Source organism: Lepidothrix coronata, unplaced genomic scaffold (assembly GCF_001604755.1).
Source record: "Lepidothrix coronata isolate B3197 unplaced genomic scaffold, Lepidothrix_coronata-1.0 Scaffold3, whole genome shotgun sequence".
In the NCBI taxonomy this organism is placed as follows: Eukaryota; Metazoa; Chordata; class Aves; order Passeriformes; family Pipridae; genus Lepidothrix; species Lepidothrix coronata.
The window spans coordinates 1938909-1960353 of record NW_016690183.1 but is presented as its reverse complement, the minus strand read 5'-3'; the positions used below and the strand labels follow the sequence as shown (position 1 = coordinate 1960353).

Below are 21445 nucleotides of genomic sequence, written 5' to 3'. Positions count from 1 at the left end.
GTACTGCCCTGCCACCCACACTACTCTCACAGCAAATGTGAATGGATTGAGCCCCAAATACCCTGATCTGGATTTGAAGTTTGCCATCCTGTCAGCAGGTTTGAATGACATCAACCCAGGTCTCTTGCAGTTGAAATTATTCTGCATTTCTATGTCAGCGACCCTGATGAATATACATTGAAGTTCAACTGGTTTCATTTTAAGAGCGAGCAATGACCAAAGTAAGTATCTGTTCCACAGGAGGTGTAGAAATGCATTCAATATTGTTATAGCACATAGCTTTTAGTACAGAAAAAGACAGAACCTCAGTCTTGCTCTTGTAACCTTTGGGTAGAAGTGAGGATAACTAAAAGGCCCTAGACTTCATTTACATGTCTGATTATAAGCTGTCAAAGTTACATGACCTGCACTGACAGATCGGCTCATGGCTAGCCTTCGCGAACGAAGATTTGGGAAGGTTCTATCCACATATGCTACAGGCACGCTGGTGGCTTATGAGGCCAATACGAGACAGACATATCCGATTGCAAAAGGCACAGCAGAAAGACTCCTTAGGAGGTGTATTCTGCAATTTACGGTTCTTTCTGCGCTGCCTTTTTTCCTCGAGAGTGATCCTGCGTGTGTTCTCGAAGGAGACAGCTGTGTTATAGATGGTGTGTCTCCAGGCCTCCCGATTTGAGGCCAGAGTAGACCAGTTATGATGATCAATATGGCCAAGGCTGAGATGTTGTTTCAAGGAGTCCTTGTATCTTTTCTTTGGGGCTCCTCTCATGCGGCAGCCGGTGGCAAGTTCACCATTGACAGATCGAATGAGCTAATAAAGCTACCAGGTTCATTAACCCCTATAACTTTCTGTTGTTTTTCTTCCTGTGTGACCAAGCCAACCATACATCTTCTGTTGCACATTAGAAAGCAGCCCAAAATTCACTCGGTTTCACTGTCTGGCTGCTGAGCCTTCTCAACCACATCAAGCAGGGATTTCTGTAATTCCATAACATTCCGAAGGAAAAAGAAAAATAATAAACAGAAAAAGAAAAAAAAACACCTTCTATCACAACATACACTAAAATCCTCATACGAAGGTAAATTTTCCAGCTGTCCTGTTGAAGCAGTGTTGCCACTCAGTACAGACATAAGCCCTCCCCTAACTGCCTCCCCAAAATACCCAGTACAAAAAATAAGAAGCTAAGACACAAAAATCCCCACATGCTGCTGAAGTATTCTTATCCACAAGCTTCACTTAATCATGCTTTCAACTCCTTCCCTAATATGTTTAGATTAATGTGTCAGTAGTCATAGTTAAGTTTTCTGTCTGGAACTTGAACCAAATCTATAACTCAAAAGAGATCTTTCCACTTGACATTTACACGGATCATTTATACAGAACAGATTTCTGGAAAGATTATATTTTCATTCACCATTCTAAAGCCAAAATTCAGGAGGATCACAAATTTTAAGCAGATGAACTAAACTGACAGAACTATTCAAGCTGATGGTAAACACTCCAGTATGTCCTACAGGCTAAAAGCTTGCCTAGCCTGAGCATTTAAAAGGACAACCAAACTTATGTAGAGTAGGTTTTATAACTTCCTTTTCAAACATAAAGCTTAATACCAATACTTTAAAATGAAAAAGAAAGAACATTATAGTTCTGACAGACTTGGAATAAACAAAAAACAAAGACCATATGATAATTTTTCTCAGATTTCCGGTGCTCTGGGATTCACATGATGCAATTAAATGTATATGATGTCTTTAGTCTTTGGCATTTCACACAACATCTTAGAACTGTTTAATGAGATTCTAAATTTAATTTCCTTCTACTCTCTTTGATTTGTATACACCCCCTTCATGAACATTTCTTTGTTCTAATCATACACAAGAGCTCAGAAGTTTCCTGACAGTGCTGCTAGGTGGTACTACAATTCTGAGCAGAAGCAATGACAGTGCCACACAAGAATACATAGCAGTGCAATACTCAGCTGTTGCATAATCTTTGCTCACAGTAGTTGTTGCCTGTGGGCTTCCAGAGGAATTGGATTTGTGGATTGTAAAGGGAAGCAGGTGAATACAACAACACTGCAGTGGAACAAAGGACAGGTAGAAACAGTCTGTCCATCAGATCAGTAACATACCGTTACTCCAGATATAACTGGGCCTTTTCCTTCAATTAGTTTATACATTTCTTGAAGTGCCTCCTCTTCACTCTTGCCTTTAAATCGCTTCTTGGCGAGTTCTTGAAGAGCTTCCTTAAACTGATCAAAAGTAATTGTTCTGAGGGACTTTCCCCTGTTGAAACAAACAGCAATTGGAAGAAATTACAAGAGAGCACAAAAAACATTCCAAGAATAGCAGAATGGCTTTGGTTTACCACAGTGAACAACAGAAAACTGCAACAGAACAGGAAGACCCATGCAGCCTATTTATGGCATCAAATAAAACATATCCTAGGAACATCACTTTTGTTTTTTATGTACATCAATAGGACAACACTTTAGAAACTTCCCTTGACGAACATTCAGAAATAAAGAGGAAACAGAGGGATCTGATCTGCTGTTAAAATGCCTGCAGCTCATCAAGTCAAGTATAGCCTCATTTGGTTAATCACATGTAAAGCCTGCATGCATATGGCAATAACTGAAGAATCTTACATGAGTCTTGTTATTTACTGTTTTTTATTCCTCTTTGAATAACTGTTTATCATATTATTCAGAGATCACAATTCATGTATTCACAAGTAAATTAAGAATAATGCTACTGTGTAAAGCAAACTATTGAAAAGCATTTAAAAACTTGAAATTCCTCCTGTCTTAAAGACCGACAAATGTTTTAAATGACACATTTAAATTCAATACCTGTTTTGTTTCTTAGACCATCACCATCAAAAAACATTCACAGGTGCACGGAAAACACAACAGCAGTCTGATAAACTCATAAAGCCCCCAGAAATTCAGAGCTGAATACTTGCTGTTGTTTTCTCTAATAGGAAGACCATACTTCCACATTAGTAAATTACTTGCTTACATTTACTTTTAGTGGAGAGGATTTTGCTATAGCAGTGTATGGTGCAAAATCTGACCAACAGGAAATTCACAAACACCAATTTATACTGTCATTCCCACAGATCTTTTTTGGCCTGCCAGACCAAAGGGTTCAACTGATGGAACTCAAAGAAACTCAGCATTCACTACAGAGATGTGTTTAAGCCAAAGCAGGTTAATAAATGTCTGTTTTCTAGAATTTTTTAATATTCAGTTTAGGCAGGAGATAATGTTATGGAGTACACACTGGTCCATTCTATTCCCTAATACAGAACTATATTTAGTGCTCATCATTTTAAAATTCAGGTATGAGGCCACAGCGTTAGTGAATTTACTCACCATTAAAAAAACTCCTATTTTTTCTTTTCCATGAATTACAGCAGACACAAACCGCACCTGTTCCTGTATTAGTAAATTACAGATTCCCTGATCTTTTGGATAAGACTTTACACCCCAAAATTTTGCCGTATGTTTTAAGCTAAAATTTAATAGAAACATTTTCAAAAAGATGTTTTGATACTTACACTGATATAATCTTAAATAGGACCATCTTTAAAAGGAGAAAATGTTTACAACACTACAAAACCCTCAAAGTCAAAGTAATATTTGAGAGTCCATGTTGCTGGGAAACATGCTACTACACATGCTGCTTGAGTATTTTTTTTTTATGCCAATTTAGAGAGCATTTCATGCAAAAATTTTTTTTTTCAGGGAAAAAAAAAAACAGCCACCACCACACAACCCAGACCAGTCCTTTCAACAGTGACAGCTGTTTATGTAGGAATAAACAATAGATGGTAGGATAGAGACAGTGTACACTGGCAACAGAAGTAGTGGGCTAGAAAAACTATGCACAGAAATCTAACTTTATTTCAAGTGTCAAAAAGGCCACTGTGAAGAGCAATTCAACTATCTGTCATCGATTTATCTTTGATCTTCTCTTAGACACCTTCTGTGGTCAAGTCCCTGTCAGCTGAAGGGTGCCTCCATTGATGAAAAGAAGTGAGATTTCTGGTTTAGAGACCACCAGAAATTACTCCTACTTAGAAGTGACTCCTACTTCAATTAATTAAACACAAAACAAAATTTTATCCCAGGCTTTCAAAATAAGGAGAAATTGGTTATTCACAATAAAATTCAACACTAACAGAATGCTTCACATAACAAGTAAAAGAACATCCCAACAGTAAAAATGCAGAATATAATCCAGTATTTCATTAATCAGAAAGACACGTGGAATAAACTGCAATTAACTACTTGGAATTTCTCCAGGATTTTCATTAATAGGATTAACATCCCGCTTCTGATGAAACACATACAAGAACTTTTAACCAGCTCAAGAGGTCAAGACTTCATTTTGGTTTGTCTCTCATTTAGAAAAAGACAGCACCAGCAATCACTTCGAAACTTCAGCATAACAACACCCTAAGGCCCTTGTTCGCTACAGATTTATGGCCAAGTCTACCATATAGACGTTTCAAAGGTAATTTTCTGTGGCACACAGATTTAGCTTGGATCATCAGTCAGGATCATCACAAGAGAAAAGAGAATGATCACTTTCAGCAAAACATGCTGAAATTCAAGCTGACTCTTTTATTTTTCACAGAATATTCTGAGTTGAAAGGAACCCACAAGAACCATCGAGTCCAACTCTTAAGTGAAGGGCCCATACAGGGATCAAACTCACAATGTTGGCATTATTAGCAGCATGCTCTAACCAACTGAACTGATCTCAGGGTTTTATTAACACATGAAGAATTTTTGGTTGCACTTATTAGTAGAAGAGCATGTTTGTTTGGGTTTTTTTAATTAAAAGGAAAAATACATAAATAAGGCTGCTGAGAGGAACAAAGAACATCTGGTCCAAGACACAGGTATACCTATCTCTCACATTTGGTCTTTTCCCTGTCACTTGCATGGGGTAAGGAAATGAGGGGGTTTTTCCCTCCAACTTAAGGTGTTACCAACAAATTGGACACATATGTGACCAATGTAATATTACAGCTGGACCTCAAAAGAAAAAGAAATGTGCACTCTGGCTGATATTCTTTACCAGAAAACAACATTAACTGGAATTACACTAGAAACAGGACTGAAAGTAAAGGAATTTTTGCAACTATATCCCAAGTTTTCTAAATAAAGCAGCTTTGATTTTGAAATTCATTATCTTCTTCTAGACTCCAAAAATATCCCCACTCTCCCCCCCATCTATCACAATATTATCAAACCCACTTGTACATCACCATAATTAACTCAAAAACTCTACAGTTGCATCATACATCAAGTCTTGTGGAAAACCCTAGGAACATAACTCTTGATTAAGTCATGTGTTCTGGCCTTTTTTTTTTTTGTCAGGTATGGAACATGTGCTATGTACCAGCATCTAAATTACCAAGTAGCAATCCTACACCCCTGAGCAGTTGCTGTCATCATTATTGTTAATCAGGACAGCATGCTATTACCCTCTCTTCTGTCTACAGTCATGGGTTGAATGTATAGGAGAAAACAGACTAGGTAGAAATGACAGAGGAAGTCTCTCAACGAACCTCAATTTACACACTCTTAAGCCACAGGATCAGCCCCCTTCAGGTCCATAAAAACACCCTATGGATAGTGACCTCAAAGTACTATTAGATGGAAAATTAGACATGAGCTGTCAATGTTTGCTCACAGCCCACAAGGCCAACCATATCCTGGGGTGCATCAAAAGCAGAGTGACGAGCAGGTCAAGGGATGGGATTCTGCCCCTCTGGAGCACTGCATCCAGCTCTGGGGCCCCCAACATGAGAATGACATGGAACTGTTAGAGCAGGTCCAAAGGAGGGCTATGAAGATGAAAGGGAAGTAACACCTCTGCCATGAGGAAAAGCTGAGAGAGTTGGGGTTGTTCAGCCTGGATAAAACAAAACTCCAGGAGACTTTAATGTGGCTTTTCAGTACCTAAAGAGGTCTTATTAGAAAGATGGGGGCAGGGATTTTAGCAGGGCCAGTTGTGATAGGACAAGGTAATGTTGTAAACTAAAACAGGGAAGATTCAGACTAGATATAAGGAAGAATTTTTTTCAGAGGGTGGTAAAACACTGGAACAGGTTGTCCAGAGAGGTGGTAGATGCCCCTGAACATTCAGGGTCAGGCTGGATGGGGCTCTGAGCAACTTGGTCTCATGGAATATGTCCCTGCTCACCAGGGAGAGGGAGGGAGGTGGCAGGGGCAGTGGTGTTCAACTAGATGACCTGTAGAAGGTCCTCTCCCAACCCAAACTATTGTATGAAAAATTATAATACTATGAACACTGCATAACACATAAGGCAATCATACCCCCAGTTTATTTCCAGCATTTTTAATACCCTGTTCACATTCGGAAAACCCTTCCTAATACCAGCTTTTCAGAGGTCATGAAGCTAAACTAAAAAACCAAACACACCACAAAAGCCCCCAACCATAACCCCCTCAAATGAACTAATTTCTTTCTATTAAGCAATTGCTTCAAAGAATCAGCTTCTTTGTATATATTTGTCACTTGTTTTCAGAAGTTCATTATACATATCTTGTTTCCATGGAAATAACAAAACAAATACATCACTTTCATTTTCCAAGTGTTACCAGTTCAAACAACTTGTCTACAATAAAGTATGCCAAGGGTGATCACTCTACTCTTATCACTCCTCTCTTAGGTTTAGCACTCCAGAGAATTAATATAGACCCAAAAAGAAGATAAAATACTTTAGATTTAAAAAATATTAAAAAATCAGACACTGGAAATGAAAATTAAAACTGACCAGAAAATGAGACAAAATGGAAAATAGTAACAAAAGAGGGAAGGTAGGGGAGAAAAAAAGGCTTTTACAAAACCAGACATCATAAAGTTGGCCACCTCAATGAAAAGAACAAAATATATATGAGGGACATTAATAATAAAACTTTTTAAAGCCCTGTACTTTATTATGACACAAAGAAGCCTTTATGTTTAGAAAGGATTCATTCTTACATACCATTCTATTTTAAGCTCTGCTTCTTACAAAAAACAGAATTACTCTAATGCATCATCCTTCGGTGGCAGAAACAGTGTGGTCATGGTACACTAATGACAGCCTCCTGTATCTATGCCTACATTTGGGAACGGAAGGAACATACTCAGAAGAATTTTAGGAAGCTTCTCATCACTTCCCCTTCCTTGATGGGTCTCTCCACGTGTGACCACTACAAATGGGGAGGTTCTGAACTAAAGTTTGGAATCCTCAGTTTGCCCTTGGAAGCCCAAGTTCACATCTATAAAAGCATCAGTTCTGAGTCCAGACATCAGCACAGTAAACGAAGTGCAAATTATCAAACATTGGTCCAAATTAGATTGAAATAGCAAATTATGCAGTTTTCATTTGCAAATATTACTACTAGCAGTGTCCTGAGTTCGTAAGTGTGAAAGTGTACTGTTGCAAATTAATACTTCTGTGTTATTTGGACTTGAGTACTATTTGAATTAACAGTTGTCTACAATTTTAGCTGAAAAGAAAAGCTACACAAATACACTCCACATAAGTAAGACACAAAATCCTTGACCAATATTAGAGATCTTTATCTTCATAGCGCTAATACAGTTCGGTGTTAATAAGCAAAGTCTCCAACTTAACAGTTCCTGTCATAATCTCTGAGCTACCCCCAAAAAAGTCATCCCATACTCCCATCCCAAAAGGACATTTTTCATTTTCTTAGATTGAAGAGGGGAAAGAAGACGTAGAAATACTCAGAGAAGCTTCTATTTTTGTTAGCAGGCCAGAGAGGATTACAGCAGGATACACTAGCCAGGACTGTTCTGCTGTGGAAATCATCATCTACCCACAAAGGTCTAAAGAGTATAGAAAATTTGATGAGGGTCTAAAAACCTCTAGCATAACTAGAGGTGAGAGCCCAACAAATATTCTTCCACAAACTCTCATTCAAGGAGTTTTGTTTCTGAGTTTTATTTATTCTAAATTCACCATGGACTTGGGTGTCTCAGTCAACTGAGCAGTCAAGTAAAACTCAACAGTGTCTTTTCCTGTAGATTAGAACAAACAGGAATGCAGGTACTCCCTATATATATTCCCTTCCCAAGGTAGTCTCATTCATTCAGAAGACAGAACAAAGGATTGAATTGGTAAGAAAATGCAAGAGTAGCCTAGTTGTCCCAGTTTCTTGCTGGCACAATAAGTTTAATCAGGCCATTTCTGATTTGTAGTAGTCTCCCACATCCATGTAGGGGAACACTAACAAATAGTAAGAAGCATTCCTAAATTATCAGAATTAATCATTGAAATTATTCAAATTAATCACACAAAGGTGTCATGATAAATGAGAACAAGACCATTGTCAGACTTTGTACCCTATGGGCTAACCAAAAGCATATTTCCTATGACATGCAGACTAGACTTCAAACTTTAGCTCTTTCTCTTATCTTAAGCCATACTAAACACTAACTACGGTTGAAACTTCCTGATTTTCACACAAAGACTTTTCTTATTTACCACTTTACAGCAGCAACTTTATGATTATTAGTAGGGTATTTCCTAAAGCATCCACTCATTTTCGTTTAGTACAGTAGACACTCATTCTTTCTTGCTACTTGTAATAACACAAGTCTTTGTGATGTAGTGGATGAACATAATGTGCATCAATAACAACTCTTAGAGGTATTTGTATTGTACACATTGACAGTTACAGGGTACTACAGACAAAAGTTTTGAAGCAAAATAGGTTTGCACAGGTCTCTGCAAAGTATATCCCTCATCTAATGGATGTATTCTTTTTTTCCAAGAATGTCTGCTTGTAACGTTACCACCACAAAGTCCAAGGCTGTTTAAGCTGGAAGCAGATTATGCCATAGGGCTAGCAGTTTTTTGGGGTTTTTTGGGGTTTTTTTTTGTAGTTTACAATTTTCACTTTCTGCTCTCTTTGGGCTACACAGCTCAGCATTTCTACTGGCCATCAGCCCCATAATTCATAGTCAAAAAAATCCCAAACTAAACCTAGGACCCTAGGTAGCGAACCAGGCTGGTAGAACCTTGCAATCTAATGGAGTATTTAACATATCTTGTGAAGGTCTGCTTTTTGCTATGTACCAGTCAAGAAAGAAATTTTAAAAATTAGATATACAATGCAAAAAAACTTATAAATGAAAAAGAGAACACAGTTTCTTGGATAAAACTGAACAATGGATGACTAACCCAAAGCACAGGCTTGTGTATAAATTTGACAAATACAGCTGAAGACAGAAGAGCAGGGGAAGAAAGCAACAGTAGCAGGGGAAGAAAGCAACAGTAATACTATCAGGTTCTTTGCACTGCACTAACAGCTCTAGAGATGGTTTTAAAACACACAGTTAAGATAACAAAACTTGACATATCACCTTGCATCAGAGACTTCTGCACAATTAATGGGTAAAACTGGAATACTGAAATTAGACATCTGTATATTGATGTAAGCAGGAGTAATTTGGCAAATTGTTAGGAAAGAAGATATTCTTCTAGAAGATATCCTCAGAAAAATGATCCTAGGAAGAAGCTACAACAGAGATCTTTAGCTAACGTACTGGTTGCTTCTGGAACACAGGCACCTTAGAGTGCACGGCTATTTACCACAAGTGCATTCCCTTGAAGGAAAGAGTAGGACTGACAACGAAGACATCCAGATGACCTTCACAATTAGTCTCTCTCTATAATTTCTAACATCTCGGCCAAGTCAGACTTTAGGAGGTGGACTAGATGGCTTTATATACCCCCTTGCCACAAGGCAATGCCATTATCAGTTTTCTAGGAAAGAAAAACAAGACAATGTGAAATGCAGTACAAAATTCTCTCACTATATCACAGCAATAGTTGTGACTTGCAGAAACCTCTCTGGGAGTGGGCAGCAAGGGCAGAACACCTCACATCATTCACTCAGAAACTGAACCTGGAAGGGACAGTTTCCCTCCAGGTGCTTTTTGTCTCATTACTGAGCAAAGGTAAAGCAGAGTATGCCAGTTTGTTCTAAGTATCTGAAACCGGGATAACTGCCACACCGTGAAAATCTGAAGCAACAAGACTTCAGCAGCTCACCAAATCACCAGCAATATCTTTATCAGGCTTCATTGCAACTTAAATGTTTTAGGCTTCTCTCATGAAAACTCTCTTTTCCAATACTTGAAGTTAACCTTTCTCTCCTTTTGGCTTTATTTTTGTGGCATTTCCTTCCTATGTGCTTCACTTACAGTGAAAATTCGTTTCCACTAAAATAAAATCTGAAGTTCAAGAAAAGACAAACACAACAGCTATGAGCCCATCAGATAAAATAGGATTGGGAAGGGAATGAAGGGGGGACTGGAGAAAGAGCATGACTTGGCAAAAGCATTAACAAGTAAATGCTTCCAAAAAAAGCAAATCCCAGCATGAACTAAAGGGGTTAAAGAGATTAATGGGACTTAGAGAGAATGAGGAAAAGAGAAAGTCCAAGCAGAAGGTAGGTCTGATGGTTATATAAGGCTTAGAGGAAAAGACTAGCAGAATCCACTTATTTAATTTGTTTGGAGTTTTTTTCAGTTTAAGGGACCAAAAATAATGTTACATTTGAATATTTAAAAATTAAGATCTGTGTGATCGTTATCTATTGATAAAAAGCTCCAAAAGAAGTATAAGAAAAACTCTGTGAAACCTGAAAAAAGCACATGCCCCAACTTACATCAAAGGAATTGCAAGTGTATTTCACATGACAGACATTGTACCTGAATTTGAAGAGATAGAAGCAGGTGCTACCAAGTACTCTGGGAGTATTTCAACTTCTCTTTTTATAGAAGAGAGGTCTTTTTTTGGTTGTCGATCCCCTGGACTCAACGTAAAGAATGTAAAAACTGTACACACACAACTAATAAAAGACAGTAATTGTATCACTCCTTGGAATGCTGCGTACTCCTGTGAAAGAATCCAGTAAGTGATATGCAACTTACAGATAATGTCATTCAGTAACACAGAAATCCATTGTTTAGGTGCATGAAGGACTGGCACTATTTGTCAGCACAACTTGGTGGAAGTTAAGACAATAAAGGACATGCCAGGGCCAAGTGACATCAGCAGAAAGGTTAGCCAAAGTACAGAAAGATGTAGGAAATTCAGAGCAATTAAAACAAGAGGCTGGAGACAGGTCTTAGACCCAAATGGTAGGGGACAAACTAGAGCTGAAGCAGAAACACAATGCCTCACAATCAGGGTTCTGGCATATATGCTCGTTTCTTCTCCAGAGGACTCAATTTATTTGTTGTTCTCTTTGGTTCTTGTCATCTTAAAGATATGCACTAGGCTAGGCACATACGCAGATTATAGGGGAATGGAGCAGAAACTAACCATAGTATAACAACCCAATACAGATCACATGCCAGAGACACTGCTAAACCATCCAAAATAAAAAAAATCCAAGAGGATGATGTCACAGTACTCATTAAGTCAGCCTCATACAAATAAATGAAAGCATCTAAGGATAGCTGAAGATTTACTAAGAGTTCTCAATAGCTAATCATTTAATCTGGCAGTCTTTCCCAGGCTGAGCATACTACACAAACTAATGGTAAGCTATTGTCACATAATAACACTTACCATTTTATCTTCAGAAAGCTGAAGAAGCTGACACAGCCGCTACAGTTTCAAAAGCTCTTTCTGCTGTTGAAGTGCAGGGGCTTACAGCAAAGGCATTACCAAAGAGAGGACAGGGCAAAGAACCACCATCACCTGTACTTTCTCTGCAATTTAAAGCAGTGCACATGAACTTACTGTCTGATAACCCGGGGAATGAAAAATCAGATAGATAAAGCATCCTTCTAGAGCTCACCAGCAATCCCATGTGAGCTAACATGCCTTATTCATGTCCCAGAACTAAAAAAACCCCAGCAGCTATGTTTATTTTGATTCACTTTCTCAATTTTACACTTAGTGTGAAAATATTTTGTTAAAAATGAGACCAATCAACATACAATGAAACAATATCCAACACAAAAACTGTTGAAAGAAAACTGGAACACCGTTTGTTGCAAGCCATGACTGTGGGCAAGGCCAATGCTGCATGGCCCAACATCCTCTAAGCAAAAGTGAATGCATTTGATCCCAAACAATTAATCCATAGAAACTATACAAATTTGTTCATAAGCATGACTAGAACAAGATTCTCAAGGACAGCTTTCAAATTACTAGCTATTTTTCAGGACTTATATTATTAACCTGAATTCATATAAATACATGACACTCAAGACAGAAAAAGAGACATAACAGTGAACTTTCATGTTAGCACTTAGTCTCCTCAGGCTTTTGCCTGCTTTCTCTCTACATACATCAATGTTTTCACTGTGTTGACATTCAGGGAAGATGTTGCCTCTTTTGATGAGACCAGTTAACCAAGAACAGGACATGACATTTGATAGAAGAAAGACAAATGAAATCTCCACACCAGAAAACAAAGAGTCTCATAAGACAGTGCTGATTTTATTAATGAGACTCAGAACAGAAAAGCTCAGTATCTCACTAAGAACTAGATATTGAATGATTACATGGTATGACATCTGACTCGATTTAGAGAAAATTCAAACACAAGGGGTCAAAGAACAATGGCATTATTAAATAGGACTAGACATAATAAGATCTTAACTCACTAAGTCTCAAGATATTAGAACTTAAATTATGCTTTCATTAAGAACTGAATTGGACCTTGAAAGTAAACCATTGACAAGGAACAGAATAATAACTGAATCCAAGTCTTTATTATTGGAATAACAGTGAGGATCCAAGCTTCTTTCTAGTAATGTATCATCCAAAATTTTTTCTCCTTTCAGTTTTTCCTTAAAGTTACATTAAAAAAACCCCCACTTTTATGTGCTGCAAACTATCCTAGAATTTCTTTCTTGTTTTCCTCCTGAGATTTTGTGATATTTCAGCAAAAAGACTATCTCTGTATCTATACAATGTCTAACATTATGAGGGATTTTTAATTCCCGGGCAGGAATTTTATAGCTACCAAAATGGCCATTTTGCCTACATTGGGCCAATCCACATCAGAGCAACATGAAAAGAACAATGTAAAACACTGGCAAGGCAAAGGGTGAGTATTGTGGGGATATGTTTTTAAATCACTATGAAGCTCAAGTAAAACTGCAAGTGCATCTGAAACTTGTTCCTGTGGGGAAAGATATGTGCAACACTGTTTCAGTGAGGGCTCCAAAAAAACTCCCATTCAAAAATTACAGTGGTCAATTTAAAGGAAAAAACTCCCTGGCTGAAGAAAAGAAAAATGAAGGGAAAGGGATGAATAAAGCAACCTTGAACTCAAATAGAGCATATTCATTCTACTATTCAGGCATGGCAGCTGTTTGTTAATGACCATACTGCAAGACACAGCAAGTTTACCTGTATTTCTTGGTCAAGAAATTTAGAAAGCACTGACTGAGAGCTGAGGTAGCCAGCTCCAGGACATTGCTCCCTACCCTCCGAGTAAGTATTTCCATTTACAGACTGGTTTGGGGTGGGGGTTTTTTGAGAGAAAAGTGTAATATCATTTAATACTATAGGTAAGAAATACTATACATATGTTTCAGAAACAGTTTTGCATAGCTGAGGTGCTTGTATGGGCACGAACTCTGCTCCTTACTCCATCGAGTGCAAGAGCAGAATTAAACTCTATTACAAAAGGCAGGGATTTAAGCACAGCGCTCAAAACGTGTCACATGATCTCTCAACAAAAAACATTCACGCACTCTACTGAGCATGCCGTGAGAGTAACAAAGACTACACCTCCCATAATACCTTGCTACATTCTTCCTGCCACACATAGCTATTTCTGAAATATAATTTAAACATTAAGTGACAGAGCTTGATGTATTTGGGAACTGCATCTCAGCAGTAAGCAACTCATTGCTTACAAAAATTTTACTATGGCAGCCAGAGCATCAGTCTCATCTAATCCAAGGTGGAACTTTCCTTTAGATATTAATTACACAGAATATAAAACCAAGAGAGTTTTATCAGATTGTCTCAGTAAGAAAACATCATTGCCATGTGGCTTTACAACAGCAAAATTCCAGTTTTTCAAAATTTCACAAGGTTGGATGTTTTTCCATGTCATATCACATACAACCACGAAAGCAATTTCTGAACCCAGTGACAGCTCAATAATAGTGAATTCTCCTGAGTGGTCAGATATATTCAGGTAAGTAAAAAATTGTGTGTATGTAGGAGGGGTTGTTTCAGTGATCCTGATTACAGGGGAAAAACATGGATGTATGTATATCAGCTAACATTTTTTGGCAGCATTAAAAATAGACAGCTGGCGTTAACTGACACCAGCACAATCTCACTCTATGGGAATCACTGACCACGGTTGGAGATAGAAAGGTGTGAAATCAAGAATGACACACCAAGTGAAAAAACAAACACTAACAATATCAGTACATATCCAGAGGTCATATTCAGAGAAAGCCACAAGAATATCCGTTTGTCATAACCAACACCCAAGGATCAAATCATAGCCTTCAAGAAAGGTGAATCCACACTGCACATATGCACACAGCAGAAACAGCACATTTTCTCTTTCAAACAAAACAAAAATATAACCAAAAGAATGAGGAAACAGCATATTCACCCCCTACTGGAAGACTGCCTTCCCATATGAAAGGGAAAATTGGATGGTCACAGTAAAGTTCTAAATATGCAGACAGTCTCCAGTCTTGTACAACCTCCCATTCCATGTGTGTTCCTTGTAAAGGAGATTTCAATCTATGTTAAAACTCTAAAATCCGCAACAATGTTCAGCTCCCCATATCTCTCTTATCTTCATGTCTTCTGAAAGAGCAGTTATAGATCCAATTGTTTGCAGTGCCAGCAATCTCATTCCCATTTTACAAAACAAAAAGCAAGACAGAAAAATAGGTAGACTGTGGACAAACAGTCTCTCAAACAATTTACAATGAGAGTAGGAGAGTAAATTCACCTGAAGAGAACCAAACTATTTTGAAAAATGCATCTAAACCTGGGAAATTTTCAGGCTAAATTATATAGCAGCAAAAGCCAAGTAACACTTGGGAAAAGTGGTGTCTCATTTCTTCTACAGATCACATGTCTAAAGATAATTCCATATGTATACTATTGCCAATGCAGAGAATATTCTTTAGTAAGTTCCTCTACTATGCCTCTGTCATTTCTCCTTAACATATCTTGTGGAAATATATATCTATCTTTGTACATCTTAGGGAAAAAATAGCGAATGTATCTGCCTACTTACTGATTTTGTATACCTCAAAAGAGCTATCTATCTATCTCTATGTACTTTCCATCTCAACAGAAGGTTGCAGCAACTGACAAGGCAATCATCAATCTGAATGAAGATTCCCCTACTAATCATAACCAAGAACATCTGCAGAAAGCCCAATATACCTCACAGATAATAAGAGCATGCCCTTGAGCTCTGAGATCTAAACAATTCAACACAGGCAAAGCAGAGATTGAAGAGAAAAAAACAGAGGGTTTGCAAAGCATGGAGTTTTATCCATCTCCTGATAAAAAAAATCTAAGCTGAAGTTAAAAATCCTAACTCTGGAGAAAGTCTGCCAAATAAGTAGTTACAATAAAGCTACATACAGCTTCAGAAAGAAGCCATTTTGATTCTGATGCAGTCCTCCTTGGGTGAGAGAGATTGATCCTCTCTCTGTGTCCAAAGAGGGGAACATCTTTTCCTACTGGAATTCTCAGTTGTACCACAGAATCTGCAGAACAGTCCATGCCAATAATGTCTTGGCACTTTGTGAAAGCTATAAACAGACAATGACCAAATTCTGCATGGGAATCTATCACCTCCCCTGTTTAAGATCTGTGTATCAGTTTTTACACTGCTGACTCATGTGCATCTGAAACCAATCCAAAGAAAGGCAGAAAATATGACAGTTAACACCAATATAGATCTTCTCTCATTTACATCATACTTCTCTATTCAAAAGATGCAACAGTTTACAACAAACGGAGGTTCCCACACAGCTTTCTATGTTGCGGACATCATCATCACAAACCAAAATGCCAAGAAATAATTGGGAAGACTCCAATATGTTGCAATGACTTGTGCAAGCAACAAGGAGACTATGAAAGAACAAGTGTGCATTCTTTTGGAAATCTGTAATTTATTTAGATCAACAGCTACTGAAAGAAGGTATCAAGCCAGGGCTGGGTAAGATATGTTGCTCTCTTGATTTCTGCTTTGTTTCGTTTCCAAACAGGAATTAGTACATTCTTACACTAGCCATCTCTAGCAGTTCTTATTTACTGAATGTAACTAAGACTTCACATCCTTTTTTTCCTGAATTACTCTCTCAATTCTGAAGCTAATGTTTTCTTCTTCTGGTTTCACCAGCAGAGGCAACAAGTCAAGTATTGCCTCAAAATGTCATTTGCTGAGAATGGTATTTTGGTGCAAGAATATTCAGCGTATCCACTCCCACGGTCTTTGGTATGGGACGGTAAGTTTTCTAAATAGTAGACAGTTAATGGTGCAATTAGTATTAGACTTCTGTGTTCTTACTCCAGTGCATATGTTAGAAAACTGTCTTACCTTCCAGGTACATACTAATTTATTTGTGATATAAAATCTTCTGACTGAGGACCACTGATGAATTTCCATGGGATCTCATTCACCGTATGGTCTCTCACACTCCAGCAGTGCTGCCAGTAGGGTAGATCACTTTTTTCCTTTTTTGCAGGAAAAAAGGATGATACAAAACCAATAGATTAAGACAATGCCGTGTACCTACACACTGTTTAGCTCTATGTGCTGCACTGCATATACCAGCCTGTGCAGGTCTTCTCTGAAACCTCCCAAAACAAGCAACTGACAAACATTTTTGCAGGGTTACGTGCTGGTCATTTTTATCACAAACCTTCTATAAGAGGAATGTTTATACAAGTAGTTAATTTAAAACTAGCTTAGGTACTTCATGCATGTATTTATAGTTAACATCTCACAGTAAAGATAGCAAATTCCAGGAGGAATTCAACAGCAAATGTTTCAGGCCAGTGCTCTTCTTCAATTACTAAACAAAGCTTGATAGGGTAGAATACAATCAAAGCAAGCTTTATGCACTCCTGAACATCTTATCCTACACCTACAGAGTATCCTACAAAGTCAACAAAAGGTGACTTTTGTACACCTACAAAAGTCAACAAAGTTCTGTGATACCACAGCTACAAAAACTAGCATCACTTTGTGCCTTTCTAACCTGCAGCGGAGGTAGGGTGTCCATTCCTTTAGAGGCATCAGAAGTCAAATCCACTCACTCTTCCAAGTTCCAAAAAGCCCCTCAGATTTTCAAATGGAGTTCAACAAAGATGACAAGCAGAAACGCTGGCTAGAATTCTTCTGACTACATGCAAATCAGACACACTCTATATGCTTCATTTTCTTAAACAACAGCTTATGACAATGAATAAAGCTGTTGAGAGGTTAGTCAATACAGTAACTCCTCTAAAAATCACCACGTATCTTGCAGAAGCTGTGCTGTTCAGCAAATGACTTCTCCAAGATTAGGAGATTATATTTGAAGCAAGCACATATAGGAATCTAATCAACACTTGGCGTAAGTTATTTGGACAACTATCTTCAGAAAGTATATCTTGTCATCTTCTTCATCTCAAGGCTTTGACGAATGAAGTTGAAAAACTTTCAAAAAGTGCAAATGTCATGTTAGATAACATCAAGTCAGTGTCTCTAACATCAAAGAAATCCAGTTCTCTATGGGTAGTCCTGAAGACTGTTTACTTCAAGTGACGGTCACTTCACCGTCCATCTGCGCTGTGCCTTTCACAGATTAGTACTTGAAGATGTAAAACTAGAATATAAAATAGCCAATGACTGGGTGACACAATGTAGCATCTAAAATGAGAATAAAAGAAACAATCTCCCAAGCATGCATGAGATACTCAGGCACAGAACACAGAACTTCATCAGAAAAGGAATTATCAAAACCAGACAAACTGTTCAAAATGCCAAATGCTGACTGAAGTTGCAGTCACCTGGATTTGCAGATCAAACAAAACCAGACTGTTAAATCAGCACACAGAGTTCACCTTATCAGTACAGAAGGAGATTATTTAACTGCCCAGTATCCTTTCTATACCTTTCTTCATCTGGTTAGAGGAGATCCAGTAGGGTCACAGTCTGATGTCTTGGGAAAAAAAAAAAAGAAGATCAAACTAGCTCTGTGCATTTTAGTTCAGCAGTTTTCCACTTCAGCATAATGTAAAGCTTTTCTAGTACTCTCAGCTGAGGTGAAGTGATGGAAGAAAAGTAACCTGTCTGGAAAGTGGAAACCACAGTTCCAATTTTTCTGTAAAAGTAAGGAAATAATTTCTATTCATTTTTACTATGAAATCTTAGAAAACAAACCACGTTACTTATATTTTATTAATAAAGGATGAACTGCTGAAACATATGGCAAATGCATTGATCCCTTCAAGGAATTACTAAACTGAATACTCTTCACTGTTCTTCTTAAACTAGTACCAGGATTTACTGAGAGCAAAAATCTAATCAGATTACAGTCATTGACCTCAGATTTGCATTCACACCACTCATTATCTTTAATTATTAGCATTAAAAATGTCCTAAGCTCAAATCACATTTGACACCTAGAATCAAAATTCCTTATTTCTGGATACACACAAAACTATCACTTAATAGAGTGGCTATCAGCTGCCATATGGGGTATAAATTTTCTTTCACCACAGCTATCTTTCAGTACCTTCTCCTATTTTTCTCTTAGGCTTGAAACCTATATATCAACTTACAAAGCACTTTGGACTAAAAAAAATCAAAACATATAAATGCCAAATTACTCCCTTTTTCTCACTTTTCCTATCTATTGGCTCTTTTAAGAATATCAACTCACCTGTTAATTTCTTTTGCTAAAAAAAAAAGGCACCCAAAAAAATCACATAAAACGTCCTCCTCTAGACACTGGTTGTAGAACTGTAAACACTAATCAATGCTTACAAACCTACAAAACCTTCCATTGGCACCATGCCAAATGAGAACAGTATGACACATGCTGATCTCCACTGGATTACAACTGCTCCAGGCATCTATTTCCATAGAGCATGCATCACAGGAAGAAAATGTAAACAACCTTAATTTGGAAGCAAGGTTACTACCTGTTTCAAATTGAGTCGCAGGAAAACTGCACATAAGGAGTTTCAAAACAGAGTTCCTTATGTTCCCCTAGTGACACAAACTAGCTGAGGCTGTAGCAGTAGCAGTTGCTGTGCACAGGGGAGTGATTGGAGAGGAATGATAAACACTGCAGTCATTACTTTTAAGCTAACCCATGCCACAGAGGCTTGTTCTTGCAGAAGCGAACACATACAATGCATTTTTGTGAAATACAGGCTGCATATGATGATAAGAGCTGCCCACCCTCTCCTCTATGATCCTCTCATCAGTAGCCTCTTATATTACTCTCACACTGGTCTGGGTCAGATAAACTCTCCATTCTCAGCACTGCAATTCCATTCAGAAGCTTAACAAACATCACCCCACACTGAGTAACAAACACTTGAATATCATGAAGCAGACAAATCCAGGGTTAATTGGTACTGGACTGGGAATTGCAATGAATTTATCTGGAGATCTTGTATAACTGAGTGAGATTCCAGACAATAAGCACAGATCCATCTTGTTTTCTCATACTAATTTTTCAGTTGTGATGTAATGAACTATCATGTTACAGTATCACTGTATTATCTGTTGTTAACTGAAAGAAAAACAACTTATCTTGTACAAAGTATTATAATTATATAAAAGCTATCAGTTGCATCTTTTACATAGCATAAAAAACCTACAGCCATTGACAGCACAATAACAATTTGTTAGCTTACTTTTATTTTTAAACACTATTTGCAACTGGAGGACATAGAATAAAGACCCAAGACATCTGGGCAATGAAGCAAGTGCTGTCATGTGTCATGACAGTCACAGCCTGGTGCCAAAGATTACCACTGTTCTGCAGCTGCTGGTGCCCATGATCATAAATCGCACTGAGTGGTACAATGCTCTGCTGTATCAGCAGAAACAAAGAGATTAACAGGTCTGCAGGACTAACTCCTACTCAACAGATTATGGTGGTGCCTTATCCTTTTCTTTACAGTATTCTGTTTCTGCCCATAGAAGGAGAACTCTAGAAAGCTTTTTGCTTTTGTGAGCATCCTATGAAGCTAGTGCTACAATCATGAAAATAAGCTAACAGTGTAAGAATACAAGATTTCCCACACTTTCAGAACTTTTCCTTCCAGAACAAAGGTGAGGCAAAGAAGAAGGAAGACGATTCGGTGCTGCTAAGGTAGTGTTCTCCAATTGCTGTCAGCGTGCACTGCCATCCCTTTTACAAAGCACATAGTTTGAAGCACCAAGTGAATGCCAAGGAAGTTGGAGCATCCACCTTGCACAATGCAAAGGGCTGGACAAGCAGGCCAGGGCAGCACCACACACTTGCAGCTGCACAGTTCTCCTTTCAGCAGCCAGCACAGCCTCAATACCAAGCTCTCAATACCTGTGTGCCGTGCAGCTCTGCGCAGAACATGGCACCGTTCCCAAAAGGATCTCCAGAACCAATTACTGGGAAGTAAAAGCAGCAAGAAAAGCTACTGGACTCCAGGAATATCAAACGTTCAAAACAGACATGGAGTGCATTGGTTTTCACAATGAACTCGTGGCTCCACTAAAACAATTTTGCCTGAGGATATTTTCCACTGCTTGCCACCACTCACAAAGATTCAGGTTTGATTTAAAGCTGTTCCACAGCTTAGGCAGAAACTTACTGCCTTGATGCTAAACCCTGCAGTTAGGTTTTCTGAGGTTTCTGTACCTGAATTACAAATATCAGGCACAAATAAAATAGTACAGAAACTTTCTCTTCCTGCCTGAGGCAGTGTGTCTTTTTAATAACCAGTGCTGAGAGCGTCTGCACTGTTGAAAATGCTGGTGATAGGCAGGAGGTGAGGTGCTCTTGTTATTCCTCACCAGAAGAGTACACATCTTAGCCACAGTATTCCTGTCTACACTCTGTCAACTGTAGTCATCCTTCCTCACTGAAGCTGAATGGTTTCCTATATTTGCTCCTTCAGCCATAAAACTTCGGTATCTAACAGCATATCTTCCTAGAAAAAGTTGCCATGGAGATTTCTTTATGTAATTAACATGTTCTGAGATCCTTCAGAATCAGCACCAACACTCGTAATCTTAGAAAGGTCATCTACAACCTTTGCAAAAATGAGAACCTAAAGCTGACTATAAAATGGGGGAAAAAAATCTCAAAGGGAAAGGTTTTCCTTTTCAGGGGAGAAGGGATTATACCAGAGCTCCATACCATAATTACATTTATT

General features: G+C 38.1%; 1 protein-coding gene across 3 annotated transcripts in view; it reads right to left on the bottom strand.

Moving 5' to 3' along the window:
* The window catches only part of TPPP (tubulin polymerization promoting protein), a 73728-nt gene that overhangs the window by 29429 nt on the left and 22854 nt on the right, over window positions 1-21445 (bottom strand). For all 3 annotated transcript variants that reach the window (XM_017821892.1, XM_017821888.1, XM_017821880.1), the window contains exon 3: window positions 2136-2289. In XM_017821892.1, the coding sequence (XP_017677381.1) occupies window positions 2136-2289 (154 nt within the window). The remainder of the gene's footprint in view (window positions 1-2135; window positions 2290-21445) is intronic.